This window comes from Plecotus auritus (assembly GCF_963455305.1).
Source record: "Plecotus auritus genome assembly, chromosome: 12".
Taxonomy (NCBI): Eukaryota; Metazoa; Chordata; class Mammalia; order Chiroptera; family Vespertilionidae; genus Plecotus; species Plecotus auritus.
This window is the reverse complement of record NC_137778.1, coordinates 43,108,071-43,129,161: the sequence shown is the minus strand read 5'-3', so window position 1 is coordinate 43,129,161 and position 21,091 is coordinate 43,108,071. Positions and strand designations below refer to the sequence as shown.

The 21,091-nt window shown below is 59.0% G+C and overlaps 1 protein-coding gene across 1 annotated transcript in view; it reads left to right on the top strand.

Moving 5' to 3' along the window:
• Nucleotides 1–1,506: 1,506 nt before the first annotated feature.
• Nucleotides 1,507–21,091, top strand: part of PALMD (palmdelphin) — a 41,312-nt gene continuing 21,727 nt past the window's right edge. The window contains exons 1-2 of the mRNA XM_080648027.1: nt 1,507–2,239; nt 18,467–18,547. Coding sequence (XP_080504153.1) covers nt 2,195–2,239; nt 18,467–18,547 — 126 coding nt within the window. The 5' untranslated portion in view covers nt 1,507–2,194. The remainder of the gene's footprint in view (nt 2,240–18,466; nt 18,548–21,091) is intronic.

The following is a 21,091-nucleotide window of genomic DNA, read 5'->3' as shown; positions in this document are numbered from 1 at the left end:
AGTGTCAGGCGGTCCGGGTCCCAACCCTGGCCTTGGCGACGTATTGGCCGCGTGGAATCTCCTCCCTGGGCCTCAGTTTCCACATCTGTAAACCAGGGCCCGTGGCCTCTGTCCCCCAGCCCCTTGCAAATCAGCAGGATGCGCGGCATCGGCCTGTCGAGAGCGCTCCATGAGTGCCAGCTGTGATGCCGCCGCGGCCAGCGCCCCGGGCACTCCACGGCGTGTCCCTGCGGAGGCGGTCCTTGCAGCTCTTCAGCTGAGTGCGACGGGAAGGTGTCCGATGGCGCCCACACACGCGGCGACGAGGGAGGTGGTGGCAAGGACCCGCTGCTGCAGAACGGGATTAAAGAAGTGGCGGCGGAGCATCCGAGTCCAGGTGCCGCTCCCAGCTCCGCCTTGAACTGAGCGTCCGGGGCTCGGCTTCTCCGCCGAAGGGCACAGGCACACGGCGAGGACCCGCGGGACGGGCACGCCTCCTCGCACCACCAGAGGCCCAGCCTCCCCTTGCACAACCGGGAGGTCAGGTCAGCAAGGGCAGTGTCCCGAGAGCTGAGTGTCATTTCTGAACAAGGTCCAGGCAGGCCTGCCTTCCTCAGAGACCAGGACAGGAATTCACGGGGGGTGGGGGGAGTGCTTGACAGCTGGGGGCCAGGATCTCAACAGTCACCCTCATGCCCGTGCTTCCCTGTGACCTGAAGGTTCCCCAAGATTCAAACCACCGCGGAAGCGGGAGGTGAGGGAGAGGGGCGGCCAGCCGATGTCCGTTTACCACTTGCTAGAGAGAGCCTAGAATTCCTAATGATTATCTACAGCCAATCAGGGGAGGGCGGGCAGCAGGCAGGGGCCTCGGGCCGAGTCAAGGTGAGGGCCTGTCTTTGCAGAGCCCGGGGGACAGGGCAGGGAAGTGCCTCGGACAAACACGCAGACCCCACAGGGGCCCCGGGTGTCACTGGTGGAGGCCGATCAAACTCTCAGCGAGGAGTCCTGTGCCAGCCTGGGGAGGACGGGAGAGGGCTCCCCCTGTCAGCCTGGGGAGGACGGGAGAGGCTCCTGTGCCAGCCTGGGGAGGACGGGCGAGGGCTCCTGTGCCAGCCTGGGGAGGACGGGCGAGGGCTCCTGTGCCAGCCCAGGGAGGACGGGCGAGGGCTCCTGTGCCAGCCTGGGGAGGACGGGCGAGGGCTCCTGTGCCAGCCTGGGGAGGACGGGAGAGGGCTCCTGTGCCAGCCTGGGGAGGACGGGCGAGGGCTCCTGTGCCAGCCTGGGGAGGATGGGCGAGGGCTCCTGTGCCAGCCCGGGGAGGACGGGAGAGGGCTCCTGTGCCAGCCTGGGGAGGACGGGCGAGGGCTCCTGTGCCAGCCTGGGGAGGACGGGCGAGGGCTCCTGTGCCAGCCTGGGGAGGACGGGAGAGGCTCCTGTGCCAGCCTGGGGAGGACCAGCCTGGGCTCCTGTGCCAGCCCGGGGAGGACGGGCGAGGGCTCCTGTGCCAGCCTGGGGAGGACGGGAGAGGGCTCCTGTGCCAGCCCGGGGAGGACGGGCGAGGGCTCCTGTGCCAGCCTGAGGAGGACGGGAGAGGGCTCCTGTGCCAACCTGGGGAGGACAGGCGAGGGCTCCTGTGCCAACCTGGGGAGGATGGGCGAGGGCTCCTGTGCCAGCCTGGGGAGGACGGGCGAGGCTCCCTGTGCCAGCCTGGGGAGGACGGGCGAGGGCTCCTGTGCCAGCCTGGGGAGGACGGGCGAGGGCTCCCCCTGTCAGCCTGGGGAGGACGGGCGAGGGCTCCTGTGCCAGCCTGGGGAGGACGGGAGAGGGCTCCCCCTGTCAGCCTGGGGAGGATGGGCGAGGCTCCCTGTGCCAGCCCGGGCAGGACGGGCGTGGGGAAGGAACAGTTAATGAGCAGCCGCTCGCTGTTCGCGTTACAACAAAGGGCTGGCAGCTCCTGGAGGAAAGGGCTGGGAGCCGCGCTCAGACTTGTCAGTCAGCGGAGCAGCAGCCGGCGCCGCCCGCCCGCCCGGCGCACCCTCCTCACATGTGTCTGTCTGGCTGACCGGTGTGTCCATCTGCTCCCAGACGCCGCTCCCTCCGGGGCTGAGGGCACATTTGTCCGGCTCCCCGTCACCCCTGCCCCTCTCCCTGGGAGGCTCCTGACCTATGGTCGCCGGGGACTTCCTGCTGCGCCGGCCGGGCTGGGACTCCTAGGATGGACGAGGCTGAGCTGCTGCGGGAGCGGCTGCAAGCCATCACGGTAAGTCACGCTCCCAGCCCCGGGGCTGCCTCCTGGGGGGCCGCGGAGACCCCGCGAGTGGAAAACAGAGCTGTCATCGTCCTCAGACGCTCTCTGCTGCTCCCTTACCTCCCCCCACCCCCCGACCCTCCCTAACCCCCGGGCTTCCGAACCCCAGTGCCGAGTCCACGCTCTTGATTTCTGCAAACACGGTGCCTGCGTTTCAGACGGCCTCCGGGAGCGCTGACACAGCCCGGCTGGCTCCCGGCGCCTCGGAGACGCAGCTTTTCCCGAAACTCCTAGTTTGCCAGACGTGCCATCAAAGGACAGGTCCCCACCTCAGACACTGTTTAGAACAATCCCCCCAAAAGTTAAAGCCTTTTCTAAAAGCGGGGCGAGAAGGAGACAGATACAAACAAGTGGAAACTTGGTGCATGCCGCGGGGAGTGTGTCCCAGGAAGCGGGGCAGGAGGGGGATGACTGCTGTCCCGGGCGGCCGGGGAGAAGCGGGGTCCCGGGAAGTCCCAGCTCTGGGTCACAGCGGGAGCTGGAACCTGGCGGAGGAATGCGGGGCGGGCGGGGCGGTGGAGCTGGAAAATATTTCGTTAATACCGGGAAGGAAAAGAACGCATTTTTTTTATGTGTGTGTGTTCTGGAAACGAGTCAAAGCAAGAAATGAATTGCTTTCCGGAGGTGACCCAGCTTTTTAGATCTTCTTGTTCTTAAATCCTCGGCCTGGCCGGGGCGGGGAGCGCGGTGCCGTGATCACTTGTCGTTAGCTTCCGATGCTTGTTTGTCAGAGAAGAAACTTGGGGAAGCGGCACCCCAGCGTCTCAGCATTTTCTGCCGCGGAAGTCCGCTGCCAGGAGGGCGCGGGTGCTTTGGAGAAACCCGATGCCGAAGCGGGGCGCGGGGGGCGGGGGGGGGGGATAGTCTCCTTGGCTCTCCGGTTCTCCAGGCATACGAACCGCAAAGCCCAGCTCTGGATTCTTACTAAGTGGACGCAGGGTCTCCGGTCCCCCCAGAGGGGTGCAGTGAGCGGAAACATTCTCCCGGCGGGTGGGGAGGTGCCCCCCGGGGGTCCCTGAGACAGCGCTCGTGAAATGTCCGACGTCTCGCGTCCACTCTCCTTTCTCGGGAGAAGTCGGGTTTGGGCCGCGGCTTGTTTCGGGGCGTTGCTTTCTGCGGTGAAGCCCGGCCGGCTGTCCCGCTCGGGGGCCGGGACCTGGCCCTGCTCTGTTGGCTTTGGCTGGGCCTCTGGCCCGACAGCTGTGGGGTAAAGGTTACCTCCTGTGGCTGCGTGAGCGGTGTGGGCACGGCTCTGCGAGCTCCGAGCGTCTGTCCCCTGATGAGCTAAGGGAACGATGACCCCGCGAAACGCACAGGGAGCCCCCGGTTCCACCTCGTTCTCTTTTGAAAGGCGTGGCCCGGCCCGCGGCCCCGGGGCCCGCCAGCGCACCTGTGGCTCTTACCGATGGTGACCCTGCGCGCCAGAGGCAGGACCGTGCCCGGCCGGCGTGGCTCAGGGGCTGAGCGTCACCCTAGGAACCAGGGGGTCACAGTTCCATTCCCGTTCGGGGCACATGCCTGGGTGGCGGGCTCGATCCCCAGTGTGGGGCATACAGGAGGCGGCTGACCCGTGATTCTCTCTCATCATGGATGTTTCTATGTCTCTCCCTCTCCCTTCCTCTCTGAAATCAATAAAAATATACCCTGAGTGGACAGATTATTATGATCTCTGAACGCATAATAATCTGGCCACTCAGTATATATATATTTTAGAGGCCCAGTGCATGAATTCGTGCATGGGTGGAGTCCGGCCAGCCTGGCCAGGGGGAGGGGACATGGGACATGGGCGGTTGGCTGGCCTTCCTGCTGGTCAAACTCCTGGTTGAGGGGACAATTTGCATATTAGCCTTTTATTATATAGGATATACACTGAGTGGCCAGATGATTATGCGTTCAGAGATCATCTTCATCTGGCCACTCGGTGTGTATTTTCAAAAATAATAGAGGTGGGATGTGACAGGTATTCGGGAAGACGGGGACTTTCCACTGAGGCGTCAAACACAGGTGGAGACCAGCAGGGCTCCGGTGTCTCACACACAGACAGGCGAGTGGGGAGGTCCCGGAACATAACGACATGTGCTTTGGGGGACAATTAAAAACGGTATGAGTGTTCGGACCATCCCATTAGCCTCCACGTGCCCCATTCGACAGGATTCAGCAGATCTCCCAAGTAAGAGCTGAAGCATGCTGTGTTGGAAGTAACATGTTTGCCTAAGGCCGTGGGGAGAGAATTGGGGGAAGTCTACGCGAACAGGTTTCCTCCAGCTGAGTCCACTTCCAGGCCCAGCGCAGGCCCGTGGGTCACTGCCCAGCGGAAGGCTGGGGCAGTGCTGTATCCATGGAAACCACGCAGGCCCTCCCAGACACCCTGCAAATGCCAGTTTCCTGCACCCGCCTCACCCAGGATGCCACCTCAGCTGTGCCCCTGCCCCGGGACCACGCACACACGCGCACACAGGCACACATACACATACACACACGTACACACACACGCGCGCACATGCGTGTATACTCACACACACACACATGCACAGGCACACACAGTATCCAGAGACTTTGCAAGGACTGTTCCACTTTTGGAAGCACTTAAAGTCCTCAAAATCTCCAGCCCAAGGGACAATCTTCTCACTGAAGTGTTTCCCTCCACACCAAAGCCATCTTGTGTACGTGCTTCCGGAACAAACCACAAGGCAATCGCTCAGGGTTTCCAAACACACCATCTCCCAGGCGCCCCTTTGTCAGAAAGGGGAAAGAATGTTCTCAGGCTCTGAAATCGGTGCGATTTTCATAGTGGACGTGTGCCTCCCGTCCCTGGCTGTCAAACGCACTAATCCCCAGGCCGAATTCCTTCCACCTGGTTTTGAGTATCCGAACCGTCACTATTTCCACTGCGAGGAGCTGGAAAAACAAATGCGTGTGCCCGTAACTTCACAGACCACGGAGCAGCCTTCCCGTTCCTCTTTAAGGAAAAAAAAATAAAATAAAAGGGTTGCCCACAGTCAGCAGTGAAACGTGGCACCGGGGCCTCCCACCGAAAAGCCAGTCGCCGTGCCGGTGCCTCCGTGGCGCGCGTCGGCGAAGGAGCGTCAGAATAGTCAGTCTTCCAGGGAGAGTGAAGCCGAGGCGGCCCACGCGCTCCCGCTGGCACGGGCGGATGCGGGCCCTGGTGCGCACACGGCTCCCACCTTCCTCCTCGGCTGCTTCGTCCGCCGGCAACTCGCCTCTTCCCGCATCACGGCCCCGGGACCGCTCAGCCCAGGAGCTCGGCCTCAGCCGATGACATAGTAAGCGCTTTGATGACTAAGTCTCTCGGGGCTCATTTCGGTCAGTGCGCACCGACGCACGTAGCCGGCTTTCACACGCAAGCAGAGCGGGGCAGGGGCTGTAAACTGAGACTGGCTTGCGATCAACCGTCCTGGGGCTGGGACACCCAGGTCCCGAGCGTTCTCAGGAGGAGCGAGAGGAAGGACCCACAGCGTTACCCCCGAGCTCCTCTCTGCACGCGCACACGGCCCCACTGCGGGACAGGGAGCCCTGGCCAGCGACTCCATGGGTTGGAGCGTCGTCCTGTGCGCCCAAAGGTCGCAGGTTCGACTCCCAGTCTGGGCACAAGCCGAGGTTGTGGGTTCCATCCCTGGTCGGGGTGTGTACGAGAGGCAGCTGATCAATGTATCGCTCTCTCTCTCTAGGCCAGGGGTGGGCAAACTTTTTGACTCGAGGGCCACCATGGGTTCTTAAACTGGACCGGAGGGCCGGAACAAAAGCATGGATGGAGTGTTTGTGTGAACTAATATAAATTCAAAGTAAAGGAGCGGAGGGGAGAGCAAGAGAACCGGATAGAACAGCCGGATCCGGCCCGTGGGCCGTAGTTTGCCCAAGGCTGTTCTAGGCCCTAACCGGTTTGGCTCAGTGGATAGAGCATCGGCCTGCGGACTGAAAGGTCCCAGGTTCGATTCCGGTCAAGGGCATGTACCTTGGTTGCGGGCACATCCCCAGTGGGGGGTGTGCAGGAGGCAGCTGATCGATGTTTCTCTCTCATCGATGTTTCTAACTCTCTATCCCTCTCCTTTCCTCTCTGTAAAATATCAATAAAATATATTTTTTAAAAATGTATCGCTCTCACATCAATGTCTCTCTCTCTCTCTAATCAATATCCAACCATATCTTCGGGTGAAGAAAAAAAATAAAATAAATAAAAACAGGGGAGAGGCCCCAGGAGTCTCCTGAGAAGGAAAAGCTCCCGTAAGATCAGCCACGTCCCGTCCGCTCCACTGACGGAGGGACACATCCTCCTGCTCTTGTCGCCATTCTGACCGTGGGCTGGAAAGCACGGTCCCCGAATCACATGGGGACGCGAACAGGAAAGCCCCTGGGTCCGGAGCTGGCTGCCTCACACACTGGTGAGCCGGAGGCGGCGGCTCCGAAGGCTGAGCCCTGGGATCCGTTTAGAGAGAACAGACCAGCGGGGAGGAGCGGGCAAGAGGGAGCGGTCAGCATCCTCGCATCCCTTATGCGGCTCACGGCTGCTGAGCACCTGCTCCGCCCCAGCCCCGTGCATGTCGGTGAGAAGAAGTGGAACACGGGAATGGTGAGCCGGGGGGGGGGGGGGGGGGGTATCGGCAGCTGAGTGGCCGGGAGGGGCCCCGGAGAAATGGGTGTGAAGGCGGAGAGCGCTGTCAACGCTTAGACATCAGAACCACAGGGCAAGCACCTGCCGGGGACCGACTCCGCTGGAGAGGAGCCACGGGGCGTTCGGACCCTGGGATCTGACCACGGAGCCAGATGGGCAGCCAGCGCCACGCGGGACCCGCGCTCATAAGGGCTCACCTTCCCGGATCCCCTCCCCTCCTCTTCCCACGGCCAGAGAATGTGGACCCTCCGAGGCAGGAAGCTTTCCCACGGGGCAGGAATCTGCCGACACAGAGCAGGCTGAAATCACAGCCCAGCACAGCCGGCCCCGCTTCTCCACACCCGCTGCCCCCACGGGCCCTCCCGCGCGCTCACCGCCTTTCTGTCAATGTCCAGGGTCTTCTCGTTGTTAAGGAGGCCGTCGTGACCTCTGAGCAGGACCCACAACCTACCCACAACCTAATCCGTGGGGCCAGGCACGAGGGCAGTGTGGGGAGCCCTGTTCAACAGGTGCCCCAAATCCCCAAATTTCAAGGTGGCAGCAGCGGAGCATTCGATGAAATGCTGGGCCCTTCTGGGCCTGGAGCCTTGCAGGACGTCACAGCCACACGCCCAGGAAGTGGCCCTGCCCCCACCCCCACCCCCACCCCCAGGCGGCGCGGACCTTTCCGCTCCTCCTTCTGCCCCTGCACAGTAGGGAGGGAAACAAGGGTGGCCCGGCTGGCTCTGACTATAGGCCAGGGGTGGGCAAACTTTTTGACTCGAGGGCCACCATGGGTTCTTAAACTGGACCGGAGGGCCGGAACAAAAGCATGGATGGAGTGTTTGTGTGAACTAATATAAATTCAAAGTAAAGGAGCGGAGGGGAGTGCAAGAGAACCGGATAGAACAGCCGGATCCAGCCCGCGGACCGTAGTTTGCCCACGGCTGCTATAGGGAGACACGACGTGAGTTTGGACCATTGTGCTGTTTAGCGTTTTCAGGAATTCTTTTTTAATGTATTTTTATTGACTTCAGAGAGGAAGGGAGAGGGAGAGAGAGAGAAGCATCCATGAGGAGAGAGAATCATGGATCGGCCGCCTCCTGCACGCCCCCCACTGGGGACCGAGCCCGCAACCCGGGCCTGTGCCCTGACCAGGAATCGAACCCTGACCTCCTGGCTCATAGGTCGACGCTCAACCGCTGAGCCACGCCGGCCGGGCAGGACTTCTTAAAGCAATCACGGCTCAAAGAGGGCATCCCGCACCTGTACTCGGGGTGAGACATTGTCACAGGAAGAACTGACTTGTCGCGAGCATCTAAGGACGTGCGCACAGGGATGGCACCAGGAGCTGTAGGAACGCCGGCCTGGAGCACGCCTGTGCCACGATGTGCAAACCGTAAGGCCTGGCACAACGTCCCAAGGCGCTGTCCCGGGATGAGTCGTTTCTCCCAGCGAAGGAGACGCGTCCTCACTCACGTGCCCTGCGCCTCTGTGCCCAGCACAGCAGCCCACCCCGAGGGAGACCTCGTGGGGAGGCGTCGCGCTGGTGGGCGCTCGCTAAGGAACGGGTTTCTGATACCAGGCCAGCCCCCCCGCCGTGGGCTGCGGGATGAGCGGCCCGCTTCGCCAGCCCCGGCCGGCAAGGATGCCCTGAGCGCGGGAGCACCGTGGCTCAGTCCCAGGGACGGGCCGCGGCTGTGGGAGCTGCTGGGAGGCCCTGGCTTGGTACCCGAGAGACCAGCGTCCGCGGGGAAGCCCCGTCCCGTGCGAACACTCCCGACCCCGAGCCTCGAGGACAGAGCTCCTCCTAGAATCAAGGAGGAGTCTTTTTGCCCAACTGGTGTGGCTGAGGGGTTGAATGTCCACTGAAGGGACAAGCGGCCATTGGTTCCATTCCCGGTCAGGGTACAGGCCCGGGTTGTGGGCTCCATCCCCAGTGCGGGGGGAGGGGGGGTGCAGGAGGCAGCCGATCCATGATTCTTTCTCATCGTTGATGTTTCCATCTCTCTCTCTCCCTCTCCCTTCCTCTCTAAAAAAGATCAATAAAAACATATTTTTTTAAAAAAGAATATTTTCATTCTGAGACTATTTTAATTAAATGAAAACCCTTCAATTTTAACAAGAATAAAATAAGACTATTTTCACTTCTGTAAGTGGCTGTGGGGTCACTGGGGGAAGATGTACCGTACTGCCCTCAGAGGGTACTCCAAAGCCTCTCCCACCCACGGCAGCCGAGGCACCCCTCAGTTCACACGCACCCCCTCAGCTCACACGCACCCCCTCAGCTCACACACACTCCCCCCTCAGCTCACACGCACCCCCTCAGCTCACACGCACCCCCTCAGCTCACACACACTCCCCCCTCAGCTCACACGCACCCTCTCAGCTCACACGCACCCTCTCAGTTCACACGCACCCCCTCAGCTCACACGCACCCCCTCAGCTCACACGCACCCCTTCTCTCAGCTCACACGCACCCTCTCAGTTCACACGCACCCCCAAGGCTCACACGCACCCCCTCAGCTCACACACGCTCCCCCTCTCAGCTCACACACACCCTCTCAGTTCACACGCACCCCCAAGGCTCACACGCACCCCCTCAGCTCACACACGCTCCCCCTCTCAGCTCACACACACCCTCTCAGTTCACACGCACCCCCAAGGCTCACACGCACCCCCTCAGCTCACACACGCTCCCCCTCTCAGCTCACACACACCCTCTCAGTTCACACGCACCCCCAAGGCTCACACGCACCCCCTCAGCTCACACACGCTCCCCCTCTCAGCTCACACACACCCTCTCAGTTCACACGCACCCCCAAGGCTCACACGCACCCCCTCAGCTCACACGCACCCCGCTTGGGCCTCAGTAACGACATGGATCCGTTCGTGTCTGAGGCTAGAGTCACTCATACACATGATTTCCTTTCTTCATGCGAATGTAAGCTCCTCGGCGGAAACATCTTCTAAATAATTTTTAAACGTTGCACAGCTCCTGGCGTCGCCTTGACCATAGCATGTGTACAGAAGTGCCTACATGTTGGATAAACTAGTAATTACATAACCCGGGATCACTGCTGCCTTCCTCACAGACGCGGGCACTTTTATCATATTAGCTACATCAGTATCAACAACCTCTCTAAGACCCTCATCTCTAAGTACTGTGCTTACTTTGATCAAGTGTGGGACTGAGCCCGTGTCACTGAATCACTGATGGTCACAATGGCCTTATAGCTGTACTAGGTCCATAAATTTCCATTATAACTAAGAGGTGGCCATTTACAGAACTGGAATTTGAGGGTGTCACCTGCTAAAACAGTCTAAGTCAAACAACTAAAAATCTAGACAATTGTCCTTTGAACAAAAAGCCCCTTTGTTACTTGACTTCAGGCGGAAACGGAAATATACGTTGTCCGTGATGGTTGACACTGATGCACGTCGGGTGCCAGCAGGTGTCTGTGAAGACGTGCAGGCTGGTGCGGGAATTCGGGGAAGCAGCTGGCCCTTCGCAGCTGTTTGCTTCATGACGATTTGGGAAGGAATTGGCTGGCGAGGGTCACGTTTGGCCTCACCAGCAGTAGAGCTAGACACACAGCTTAGACGGACGGATGGTTTCTTTCGCCACGTCCTCTTTCAATAATGCTCCTATTCCCGTGAAATCCGGCTGCAGGATCATCACTCGCTGTGGAGGGCTATCTCATGAGGAAAGGGCGCTCCTTGCTGGAAGTAGAATCACACCTACCACATTATAAAATTACCTTCCTAACGACCTGGGTGACAGGACATCACATCACCGCCGCCGCGTGACAGCCCAGTCCTTAGCAACCCTCTGCAAGCCTGGTGTTGCCAAAACACGGGACGCCCCGCCTCCGCCTCCGGCCACAGCCTTCATTACCTTCTTACACACCCCGAGATGAAGCCAGCCCACTCGGCTGGGGACAGGGGTGGGGCAGCGAGCTAACCACCTGCTCCCTTCCGAGGAGTCCCCCCCCCATCCCCCCGCGCTGCTGTGCTGGGGCAGGTCCAGAGAGACGGACAGGACAGCGAGGGCATCTGTGGGAGCTGGACTACTTTGGCACCCAGAGGTTAGAGATTCTGCCAACACCCTGCAATGCAGAGGCCAGCACCCAACAGACCACAAAGGATTCCCCGGCCCCGCCTTGGCCCGCTGGGCTCGCTGGGTAGAGCATCAGCCTGCAGACGGAAGGGTCGGCGGTTCGATTCCGGTCAAGGGCATGTACCGAGGTTGCAGGCTCCTCCTCCCTGGCCTGGGCCCTGGTCAGGGGCGCGTGCAGGAGGCAAACCAATGGATGTGTCTCTCACATGGATATTTCTCTCTCCCCGTCCCACTCTCTCTAAAAATCAGTGGGGAAAATATCCTCGGGGCAGGATTAAAAAATAAAAGAAGAATCATCCGGCCCCAAACGTTAAGGGTGCCAAGGTGGAGCCACGGCGGGGGTCTAACACAGGGATCTGAAAGAAAGACGCTTATAATGCTCATTTAAAACAAGTACAAACTTTAATTCTACCAACTGGGCAAAGGGGAGAGAGGCACCTTCGGGTGTGCCCCGGGAGAGGCAGGAGCGGGTGGGAGGGAGGCACAGCTGTGATCAGAGCGGTGATTCTGCGGAGGGTGCTGCCCGCTGAGGAGAGAGGGTCTGGGCTTGGCAGCCCTGCCAGCCGGGCGCTGGGCGGGGACCGGGGGTGCCCCTGACGCGTGCGGGGCAGCGCTGGGCTCACCGTGTGTGAGTCCCAGGAGGTGGTGGCGGCCGGGCCTTGACTAACCGGACTCGGTGGCGAACTCAGGCTTCAGGTTCTCGGGGGGCGGAGGCTGGGACCGTGTGGCCGGGGCTGGCGGTGCCCTGGCATCGGGGTGGAGGGCGCACCGGGGTGGCTCAGGGTGGGCGGCGGGGGCCTCCGGTCCGCATGGCTGCACGGGGAGCAGAGGCCCAGGCCTGGGCACGAGGGGAAGGGCCGCTCCGCGTCTCCCGACGGGCGCGAAGGCCGACCGGCCGCGCAGCGGGCTGCGCCTCCTCCTCTTGGCGTCCGGGGTCTCAAACCAGAGGGGGCCGTCGAACTTGGCCCGGCCTTTGCTGCACTGGCTGAGCGCCCGCAGCACCGTCTCCCGGGCGCAGGGGTCGGGGCGCTCTCGGCCGGGGGGGCACGTGTAGAGGCTCCCTCTGCGCTCAGGGGGGGCGATCTGGATGGTCACCGGGCTCTGCAGGCGGCGTGGGTGGCGGGCACCGCGAATCCGCAGCGTCATCATGCCCTTCGGAGCCGCGGGAACCTCCCGCCCCCGGGGGGCCGGGCCCCCGGGTGGCGGGCCGGGGAGGCGCCTCCTGGCTTCGGGCATCTGTCCCCTGCAGGCCCTGCCCCGGTGCCAGCAGGGCGGTGTGGGGGGCAGGGGTTGGGTGGGGGCGCAGCGCTTGGGGTGCGCACAGGGGACGCGGCCCTGCTCCCGGCTCCGCTGGCGCAGGGCGGGTCTGGGCGGTGCGAGCGGGCGCGCCCAGGCGGAGGGCCGCAGCGTGGCGTGGGCCGTGCGGAGGTACCTGCTCAGGTAGCTGCCCATGTTCGCGGGCGGCGGGGGCGGGCGGCGCAGGGGCGATCCGGCTCAGACGGTCGGTCCCGCTGTTTGCGGATTCCAGACGGGTGGGGCTGGGCTGACCGTTGGCATCGCGGGGCGCAGGGGCAGCGCGTGGAGCGCTGGCGTGGGGGGGGGGAGGGGGGCTCAGTGCGCGCGGGCCTGCACGTGCCGGACCTGTGACCTGCGCACACGGGGAACGCGCAGCCCTGCCCCTGCGCTCTGAGGCGGGGAACCCCAGCTCCCCGCTGCTGGCCCTGGCGCTGGGCTCTGGGCACGGGGCCTGGGAGGCCTTCGGGGCTGCACTGGACATTCAATGGGAGGAAATGGCCTCATTTCCACCAGGTTCTGAAAAGTGTAGCAAATGGGCCGAAGGGCACATTCTTTCACAGGGTGAAGCGGCACACACACACTTGGGAGCTCCTTTAAGGGAAAAAAGGGGTTCCTTGTAGCAGTAAAAGGGGTGCGTGTGTCTTTCCCCTGCAACGGTTGCCAATGTCACTCGTTGCATTTCTGCGCTTCATTGAGGAAGCGGGGAAAGCCACTGGGGATTTCACGTGTTAGCACCCCAAAAGTGGATTTAACGGGGGCGCGCCCATAATTCCCCGTCTCCCTCCATTCCCGGTACGTTCGTTCTCTCCGAGGGCCATCGTTCTCACCAAGGCCGCGTCTCTCCACTCCTTTCTCCCGGGGCGGGTGGGGGAGAGTGAGGCTCGTCTACCACCATCGTAGGAAACTTCCAAGTTCAAGGCTCCGGGGGGCTGATGACAGTGCTCAGGCGTGGAGGCGGGTGGAGGCGGTGGGAATCCATCTCTTCTTGAAGAAGTCTGCTCAGGCCCTAACCGGTTTGGCTCAGTGGATGGAGCGTCGGCCTGCGGACTGAAGGGTCCCAGGTTCGATTCCGGTCAAGGGCATGTACCTTGGTTGCGGGCACATCCCCAGTGGGAGGTGTGCAGGAGGCAGCTGATCGATGTTTCTCTCTCATCGATGTTTCTAACTCTCTATCCCTCTCCCTTCCTCTCTGTAAAAAATCAATAAAATATATTAAAAAAAAAAAAAGAAAGAAAAAGTCCCCTCAGAAGGCAACGAACTGTTGGGCCGGCCCCAATGCCGGGAGGGAAGATGGACAGGAAGGAAAAGCCCCGAATCAATCGCACCCAAGGGCGGGCAACAGATACCCCCTGACCTGCGAGGCGGACAGCTGGATGGAGGGGACGCTGAAGAAACTTCATGGGGGGCCCAGAAGGTCCTGAGGTCAGAGAGAGGCCGTGGTCTTGGGAGGCCGGCTGTGGCCAGCTGGTGGTACTCGGGAATGGGATCCCTAACAGTCTCCACTCACGCATGATTGGGTTTTTTGGGGGGGCCAATTCCTTAATTAAGGGATGACCCCCAGGTATCCTGTGGTATCATTTTTTTTCTTGAAGACATTTTTCCTGATAGAACGACTCTCCATAGCTCCCTAACAAGATAGCTCCGTATCGCTTAAGGTGGTGATGGCATCAGACTACATGGTCTAGCGCAGCCGTGGGCAAACTACGGCCCGCGGGCCGGATCCGGCTGTTCTATCCGGTTCTCTTGCTCTCCCCTCCGCTCCTTTACTTTGAATTTATATTAGTTCACACAAACACTCCATCCATGCTTTTGTTCCGGCCCTCCGGTCCAGTTTAAGAACCCATGGTGGCCCTCGAGTCAAAAAGTTTGCCCACCCCTGGTCTAGCGCCATTGGGGATGGAGTCCTTATTCCGCATTTCCCCCCCCCCCCCCCCCGATGTCGACAGAATTCCCCGCGTCCTCTCTGCAGCATTACCCAGTGGGTGTCGTTCTGGCGTGAGGCTAATGCCCTCTGACAAACCAGCCTCCTGCCGGGAGCCAGAGGCGTAAGGGAGTCAGTCACCCGCGTGCTTTCACCGGTAGATCAACACGTTGACCAGGTCAAACCCGTTTTCGTGGCCGTTGGAGACGTCCGTCTCTTCTCATGCTCCACCACGCGGTGGCTTTCACTAGCTGGTGGATGCTGGAGATGAGCGTCCGTCCGCGGTGCTCAGCCAGCGGTGAGCTTGCAACGGACGTTGAAGAATGACTGGAGATGATTTTGGTTGTCAATTCTTGGGAGCAAGACTGGCATCCAGTGGGCAGAGGTCAGAGACGCCGCTCCACATCCTACCACAGGACGGCCTCCCACGACACAGCCTTCGGTCCACCGATGGGGACCACGTAAAATTGTGGGAGAACAAGCAATTTGTGGAGAATAACAACTTACGGGGAATTGGCATTCACGATGTCTCTATGATGTCTTCCTAATCGTAAGGTGGCACACATTTTATTAATTCACGTTTATGGTGTCCCTGAGGAATGTTTTCCAGTTTTCTGGTTGACGTTTTATGTTTTCACCCCAAGGTGTTTCAGTTTTTTTAGTTTCCAGAATAAGTAGAGCTCTTTCTTCCCTCGTATCCTCTAACTGTGACTTGTATACATCAGAGGAATTGACTTCTATTCATTAACATGGGACCCCACTGTTTCTCTAATTTCCTTTCACTTTTTCCGTCTAACTTTGCTGGCTACTGCTGGAACTTTATTCAATTTAATATTTAAAATGCTGATCCCTTTCCACACTGGGCATGCTGTTTACTTTTGAGCTGAGATTAACCTAATTTATCAAGTTAGGGAATTCTCCTGCATTTCTGTCTTATCAAAATTTTTTTAAATGGCGAATTTTGTCAAATGTCTTTTAAGAATCTGTGGACGTGGGAATAGGAGTTTCCCACTTGGATGTGCTGAAGGGATGAAGCGTATTAATCGTAGTGTGTCGTTCCTAATACTGAACCTCCTTGCGATACTGAAAAAATCCTACACGTGGACAGAGGACATAGTTCTTCTGATGTGCTCTGGATTCCGTTTTTACTATTTTATTTAGCTTTCTTTTTCCTAAATATTCTTGAAAGATATTGGCCTATTGTTTACTTTGCGGGAAGGGTCCCAATTTGGGGTGGGTTTTTGGTTTGTTCATTGTTACCTTGCCTTCAAAAAATAAGAATTAAAGCCCTAGCCAGTTTGGCTCCGTGGATAGAGTGTCAGCCTGTGGACTGAAGGGTCCCGGATTCGATTCCAGTCAAGGGCACAGGCCCAGATTGTGGGCTCGATCCCCAGTGGGGGGGCGTGCAGGAGGCAGCCGATCAATGGTTCTTTCTCATCGTTGATGTTTCTCTCTCTCTCTCCCTCTCCCTTCCTCTCTGAAATTAATAAGAATATTTAAAAAAAAAAGAATTAAAGAATTGGGGGGCTTTTGTTCTTGTGGGAGAAATTTAACCAATAAAAATCCAGTGTAAACCGGTAAAAACAGTCATTATAGTTTAATTTATTAAATGGGATCTTGTGCGTTGGTATAGTCACCACCACATAGACTTCATTTCTGAAGGAGAAACAAACGCCAAGCCCAAACTCCTCACTTAGAATAAAACTTCTATTTAGGAAAAAAAAAAAACATCCCGGCTCTGCCACGTGTTGGCTGAGAGAGCGTGGGTTGGTCAGGGACTCCCCACACTTGCTTCTCCTCCTGCGATGCCTCCCTGAACCATGACTGTTAAAGCAACTATCACAACACATCGTGTTAGCATAGCCACCGAGGGAAACAGTGCCCATAACAGCACAGCACAATGCCTGGCACAGGAAGTTAAAATATCACTGGCATTTGCTCAATACCAGCCTCCACAGAGGGTGGCGGCCTGACTCACGCGTTTTCGGAGTTTTTCTTCCCAACGGCCAGATCTTATCCACGGGAAAGAAGTGGCCCGGCTGGTTGCCTGGCGATTGTTTTTCCAAAAGAGCTGCTTCTGGAAGATGCCTGATGAGGTCATCGTCTCCTTAGGAGCAGGGACGAACAATGACATGGGGCAGGAGAGCAGGCGGGCAGGGCGTTGTTTCTCTTCAACAAATGTACCTGAGCGTCCACATCAAAGAGAGTTCTTATCTTCAAAGCGCAGCCTGGGGAGGAGGGCCTCGCTGCGGTCACACTGCCAAGTGTGTTTGGAACGCTTCCTCCTAAATCGCCCGCAGAGCCAGCTTCAGGTGGCTCCCGAGTCTCCATGGGCAACGCACTTCTGTTTTGCGGGAGGCCACCATTTTTTTTGGAAGCAGATTTAAAACCAGCTCTTATAAGTAAGATGGACGATATCGTCACCTCCGGTAGAAGATGACAATGGTGACCAGAAGGAAACAAACAGTTCCGAGAGGGACTCTCTCAAATACCTCCGACCGCTGGACGCGGGATCAGAATGAGTGCGTGGCGTTCTGGGTGGTTAACAGGTTATGTGTTTATTCAGCAAAGTTTATTCAGCAGAGACTCACAGGAGACCCTGTGCCAAGCACTGTTCTAGGAACGTTTGCACATATCCGCTCATCTTACCTAATAATAAACAAACATGTAAATTGACCATACCTCCGCTACGCCCACAGCCAATCAGGAGTGAGTATGCAAATTAACCCAACAAAGATGGCGGGTTAATTTGCATACGCAGGTGTGGAGCGGCTGGGCGGGGCGGGATGCCTGCTATTGAGGGGTAGGGGGGGGTGCGGAGAGAGCTACAGGAGCGGTGCTCCGGCCGGGAGCAGGGACTTGCAGGCTCCTGGGCGGCCGGGAGCGAAGCCAGGGGAAGGAAGGCCTATTCTGGCACGAATATTGTGCAACAGGCCTCTAGTTTAATGCTAATGCCTTATGAGGCAGGTAGTTTTATTATCCATATTGTATAGATGAGGCGATCGAGGCACCGAGAAGTTAAGCACTTTGTCCAAGGACACAGAGCTGGTAAATGGCGGAGCTGGAAGGAAATGGAGCTCAGGCAATGTAGCACTTATGCTATCGTTTTCTAAACGGCGCAGGCCACGTGCATCGCCAGCCACGCGCCCTGGGTTCTGTGAGGTGCTGCAGTTTAAAGTTGGTGAGAGATACTGTCTCGCTCCATGAATTTTTTTTTTTAACCTCAGCGTTGACAAGGAGTACCTCACCCCTTTTCTCTCCATCTTCCCAAGCAAGTTATACAAGGAGGAAACGGTGCCCCGTGTAGCTTCCGAGGCTGGCCTCTTTCCCACACACACAGCCCTTTTCCTCCCCCTCGTGCCGGGACTATCCCTCTCCCCACAGGGTTTCCCGGGCCTCCTTCAGAGTGCCCTCCTGCCACTCGCTTCGCCATCGCGCCTCTCGGTGGCTCAGTCTTCCGCTGTCTTTGGTGAGCATCTATTTTTGTAAAATGTGTCCATTGCAGTTCACACCCAGTGCCATTCTGCATTCGTTTTCAGGCACACAGCCCGGTGGCCAGACAATCCTACATGTCACAGAGTGGTCCCCCAGGACCTCAGGCACGTGCCTGGCCCCACTCATGGTCACCACAATCCCACGGGCCAGACGCCCCAGGCTGTACCCCGGGTCCCCATATGGCTGTTCTCTAACTACCAACCTGTCCTCCCCACCTCGACCTCGCTGGGCTCCTGGGAAAGACACAGCGAGGAGAGGGACGGGGAAGGCAGGGAAGCATCTTGGGTTCCCTTTGAGAAAGCGCCGTGTCGCCCTCCAGCCACAGACGCCCTGAACGGCCCACTCTGCTCTCCTTGCTGCGAAGCAGGAGTTTGCAAAGCAGCCCCATGCCCATGCCAAGCGCCCGTCGCTGGCCAGCCTCTCCACCCTGGCACCAACCCAAGGAGACACGGTTAAGCAAACTGATTTAAAAACGGGGAAGGGCCGAAACCGGTTTGGCTCAGTGGATAGAGCGTCGGCCTGCGGACTGAAGGGTCCCAGGTTCGATTCCGGTCAAGGGCAAGTACCTTGGTTGCGGGCACGTCCCCAGTAGGAGGTGTGCAGGAGGCAGCTGATCGATGTTTCTCTCTCATCGATGTTTCTAACTCTATCCCGCTCCCTTCCTCTCTGTAAAAAATCAATAAAATATATTTTAAAAAAAAAACGGGGAAGGCTGACGCCGGGCCTTTTGTATTTCAGGATAAAAGGAAAATACAGGAGGAGATCTCCGAGAAGCGCCTGAAGATAGAGGAGCAGAAGCTGCAGCACCAGCACCTCAAGGTAACGTGTCCTTCCCTTCCTCTCAGGGGCGTGGTCCCAGGCGCCCTCCTGGCACTCGGCTTTCAACAGGAAGTAGCGTCAGGAAGGAAAGTGGCCCCGAGCAGCCCGCCTGGCACCCTCCTGGCCTCGGGGAGGCCGACAAGCCAGCGATGTGTGCCTTCCCCGGCAGCATGCGCAGAACTGAAACTGGCATCCTAACTTGTCAGCCGCTACTCCTGACTCTCCTCGTGTTCTTGGACGCACCACACCGGCTGGAGACTGCGGCCTTGGCCATGTGGCCCAGGACACAGTCTTGTTAACATCCCAGGGGGCGGGTCCAGCGAGGAAGTCCCTTTTCAAATCAGTGGAAGGCCCGCCCTTCCCCAGGGGGCTGGGACCCACCCCGCCCGGCCCTCGGAGGGTGCTGGGCCTAAAAGCTCACCCAGTGGGTGCAATGCTGGCTGAGAACGGTTTGGGTCTTTGTTTTATTTTCTTTGGACGGAACATGAGATCATAACCCAAAGAAAGCTCCATTTTGAAGTCAGACTTTCCATCTCCCGTGGGCGTGGCCGCGGTGACTAAAGCGCGCTGAGGCTCAGCATTTCCTTGCGTGGCTGTCCCCGGAGGCAAGCGGGCGGCAACCTGGGCTCCACGGGGCAGGCCCGAGCAGGAAGCCGGCGGGCGGCGGGCTGCCACCCACAGAGGTGACAAACCCCTAGGGGTACCTGCCCGCACTCATGGGGCCCACACCCCGTGGTCAGAGTGGCCCATTCCGCTCAGCCCATCTTTCTGGTGGAGCGAGCACCGCCTCTGAGCAGACACGTCACTGGAGACTCCAGTGGCCTGGGTCTCGGGATGCTGTGTGTGTCTTTGCTCCTCTATGAACGGGTCGGTTGGAGGCAGGGCTGGCTGCTGTCCTGGGGCGTCCCACTGAGTTACTCGAGGAGCAGACACAGCCAGTGTGTGCCCCCGGGAACGTCAAGGGAATGAGAACCAATTTACCAACGTATTTCACTGCAACTCGACCCAAGTCAAAAGTCAAACCTACAACAATTTTTGAGGTGGGCCATTTCTAACTCCAAAACCAGTGCTGTGGGCTCGCTGCCCCCCCCCCCCTCTCTCTCTCTCTCACACACACACACACACACACACACACACACACACACACACCCCGTTTGGCTCTCCCAGGGAACGGATACTGCTCCTACACAAACAGGCCACTCTCCGGCATCCGGCGATGGGTTTTGCTGCAGAACAAGCGGGCGTGGCCGCTCCCCGGGCCACTCTGGGACGTAAGTTCCACACGGGAGCCTCTCCCCCACGGGAGGCCCACTCCGGGTGGCTCCTCATTGCAGCACGTGCCAAAGCAGCGCACAAAGGAGCGCATGACCTCCCCCAGGACCCAGCAGGCCTCTTCCCACCCAGTCCAACCAAAGCACGCACCGTGCTGCAGCTGGGCGCAGGTGTGAGGGTGTGCGGGGTGTGCGCAGGTGTGTGGGGTGTGCCCAGGTGTGTGGTGTGCGGGGTGTGCCCAGGTGTGTGGTGTGTGGGGTGTGTGGGGTGTGCCCAGGTGTGTGGGGTGTGTGCAGGTGTGGGGTGTGTGGGGTGTGCCCAGGTGTGCAGGGTGTGTGTGGTGTGTGGGGTGTGTGCAGGTGTGGGGTGTGTGGGTGTGCCCAGGTGTGTGGGGTGTGCCCAGGTGTGTGGTGTGTGGGTGTGTCCAGGTGTGTGGGTGTGCCCAGGTGTGTGGGTGTGCCCAGGTGTGTGGGTGTGCCCAGGTGTGTGGGGTGTGCCCAGGTGTGTGGGGTACGCTATACTCAAGGATACCTGGGAGCGGGCTGCTGAGACCCTGCCACACCCCCATGTGCACCACGGCCTGCGGCCGCTTCTGTCTCTGCACGAGGGGGCTGTCCACCCCAGAGCTGTGCACTGACCCAAAGGGGTGGGAGTGGGGAACTGCCCCTCTCATTTGCATATTAATGCCATGGAGACCAGCAATGGCCCTGGTGGGCTCTAGCCCTTCTGCCTGCAACCTGGTGGGAAATTCACAGGAAGTAAATAATGAGGAGAACTTAGACGATGGTTTTTAATTTAAACGTGAGAATAAGCAGCAGCAGGTTCTGTGGAAGTGGGACTGAAGCTGACTCTTAAGTAGAATTGACGTAGGCACACGTAGGGCCTTTCCATCGATAAATATTTTATTTAATGTTTTTATTGATATTTGGAGAGAGAGAGGGAGAGAGAAACATCCATCAGTTGCCTCCCATCCGCACCCAGATGGGGTCCGAACCTGCACGCGGGGCCTGTGCCCTGACCAGGAATAGAACCAGCAACCTCTTGGTGTGTGGGACGACGCTCAGCCACGCCGGCCGGGACAATAACTGTTTCTTAAGCACCTACTGTGTGCCAGGTACTAAGCTGGACGCTCGCCGAAGCTTCCATATAAAGTGAAGTCCCACCTGCCCCCTCACAGTGGACGCTGCCAGGAACCTAGAAGGCACGTGTGCCGCCGTGAGCACACCTGGGGGCCGAGGGGAGGGGGGAAGGGCGGCGGTTGAGCAGGCTCAC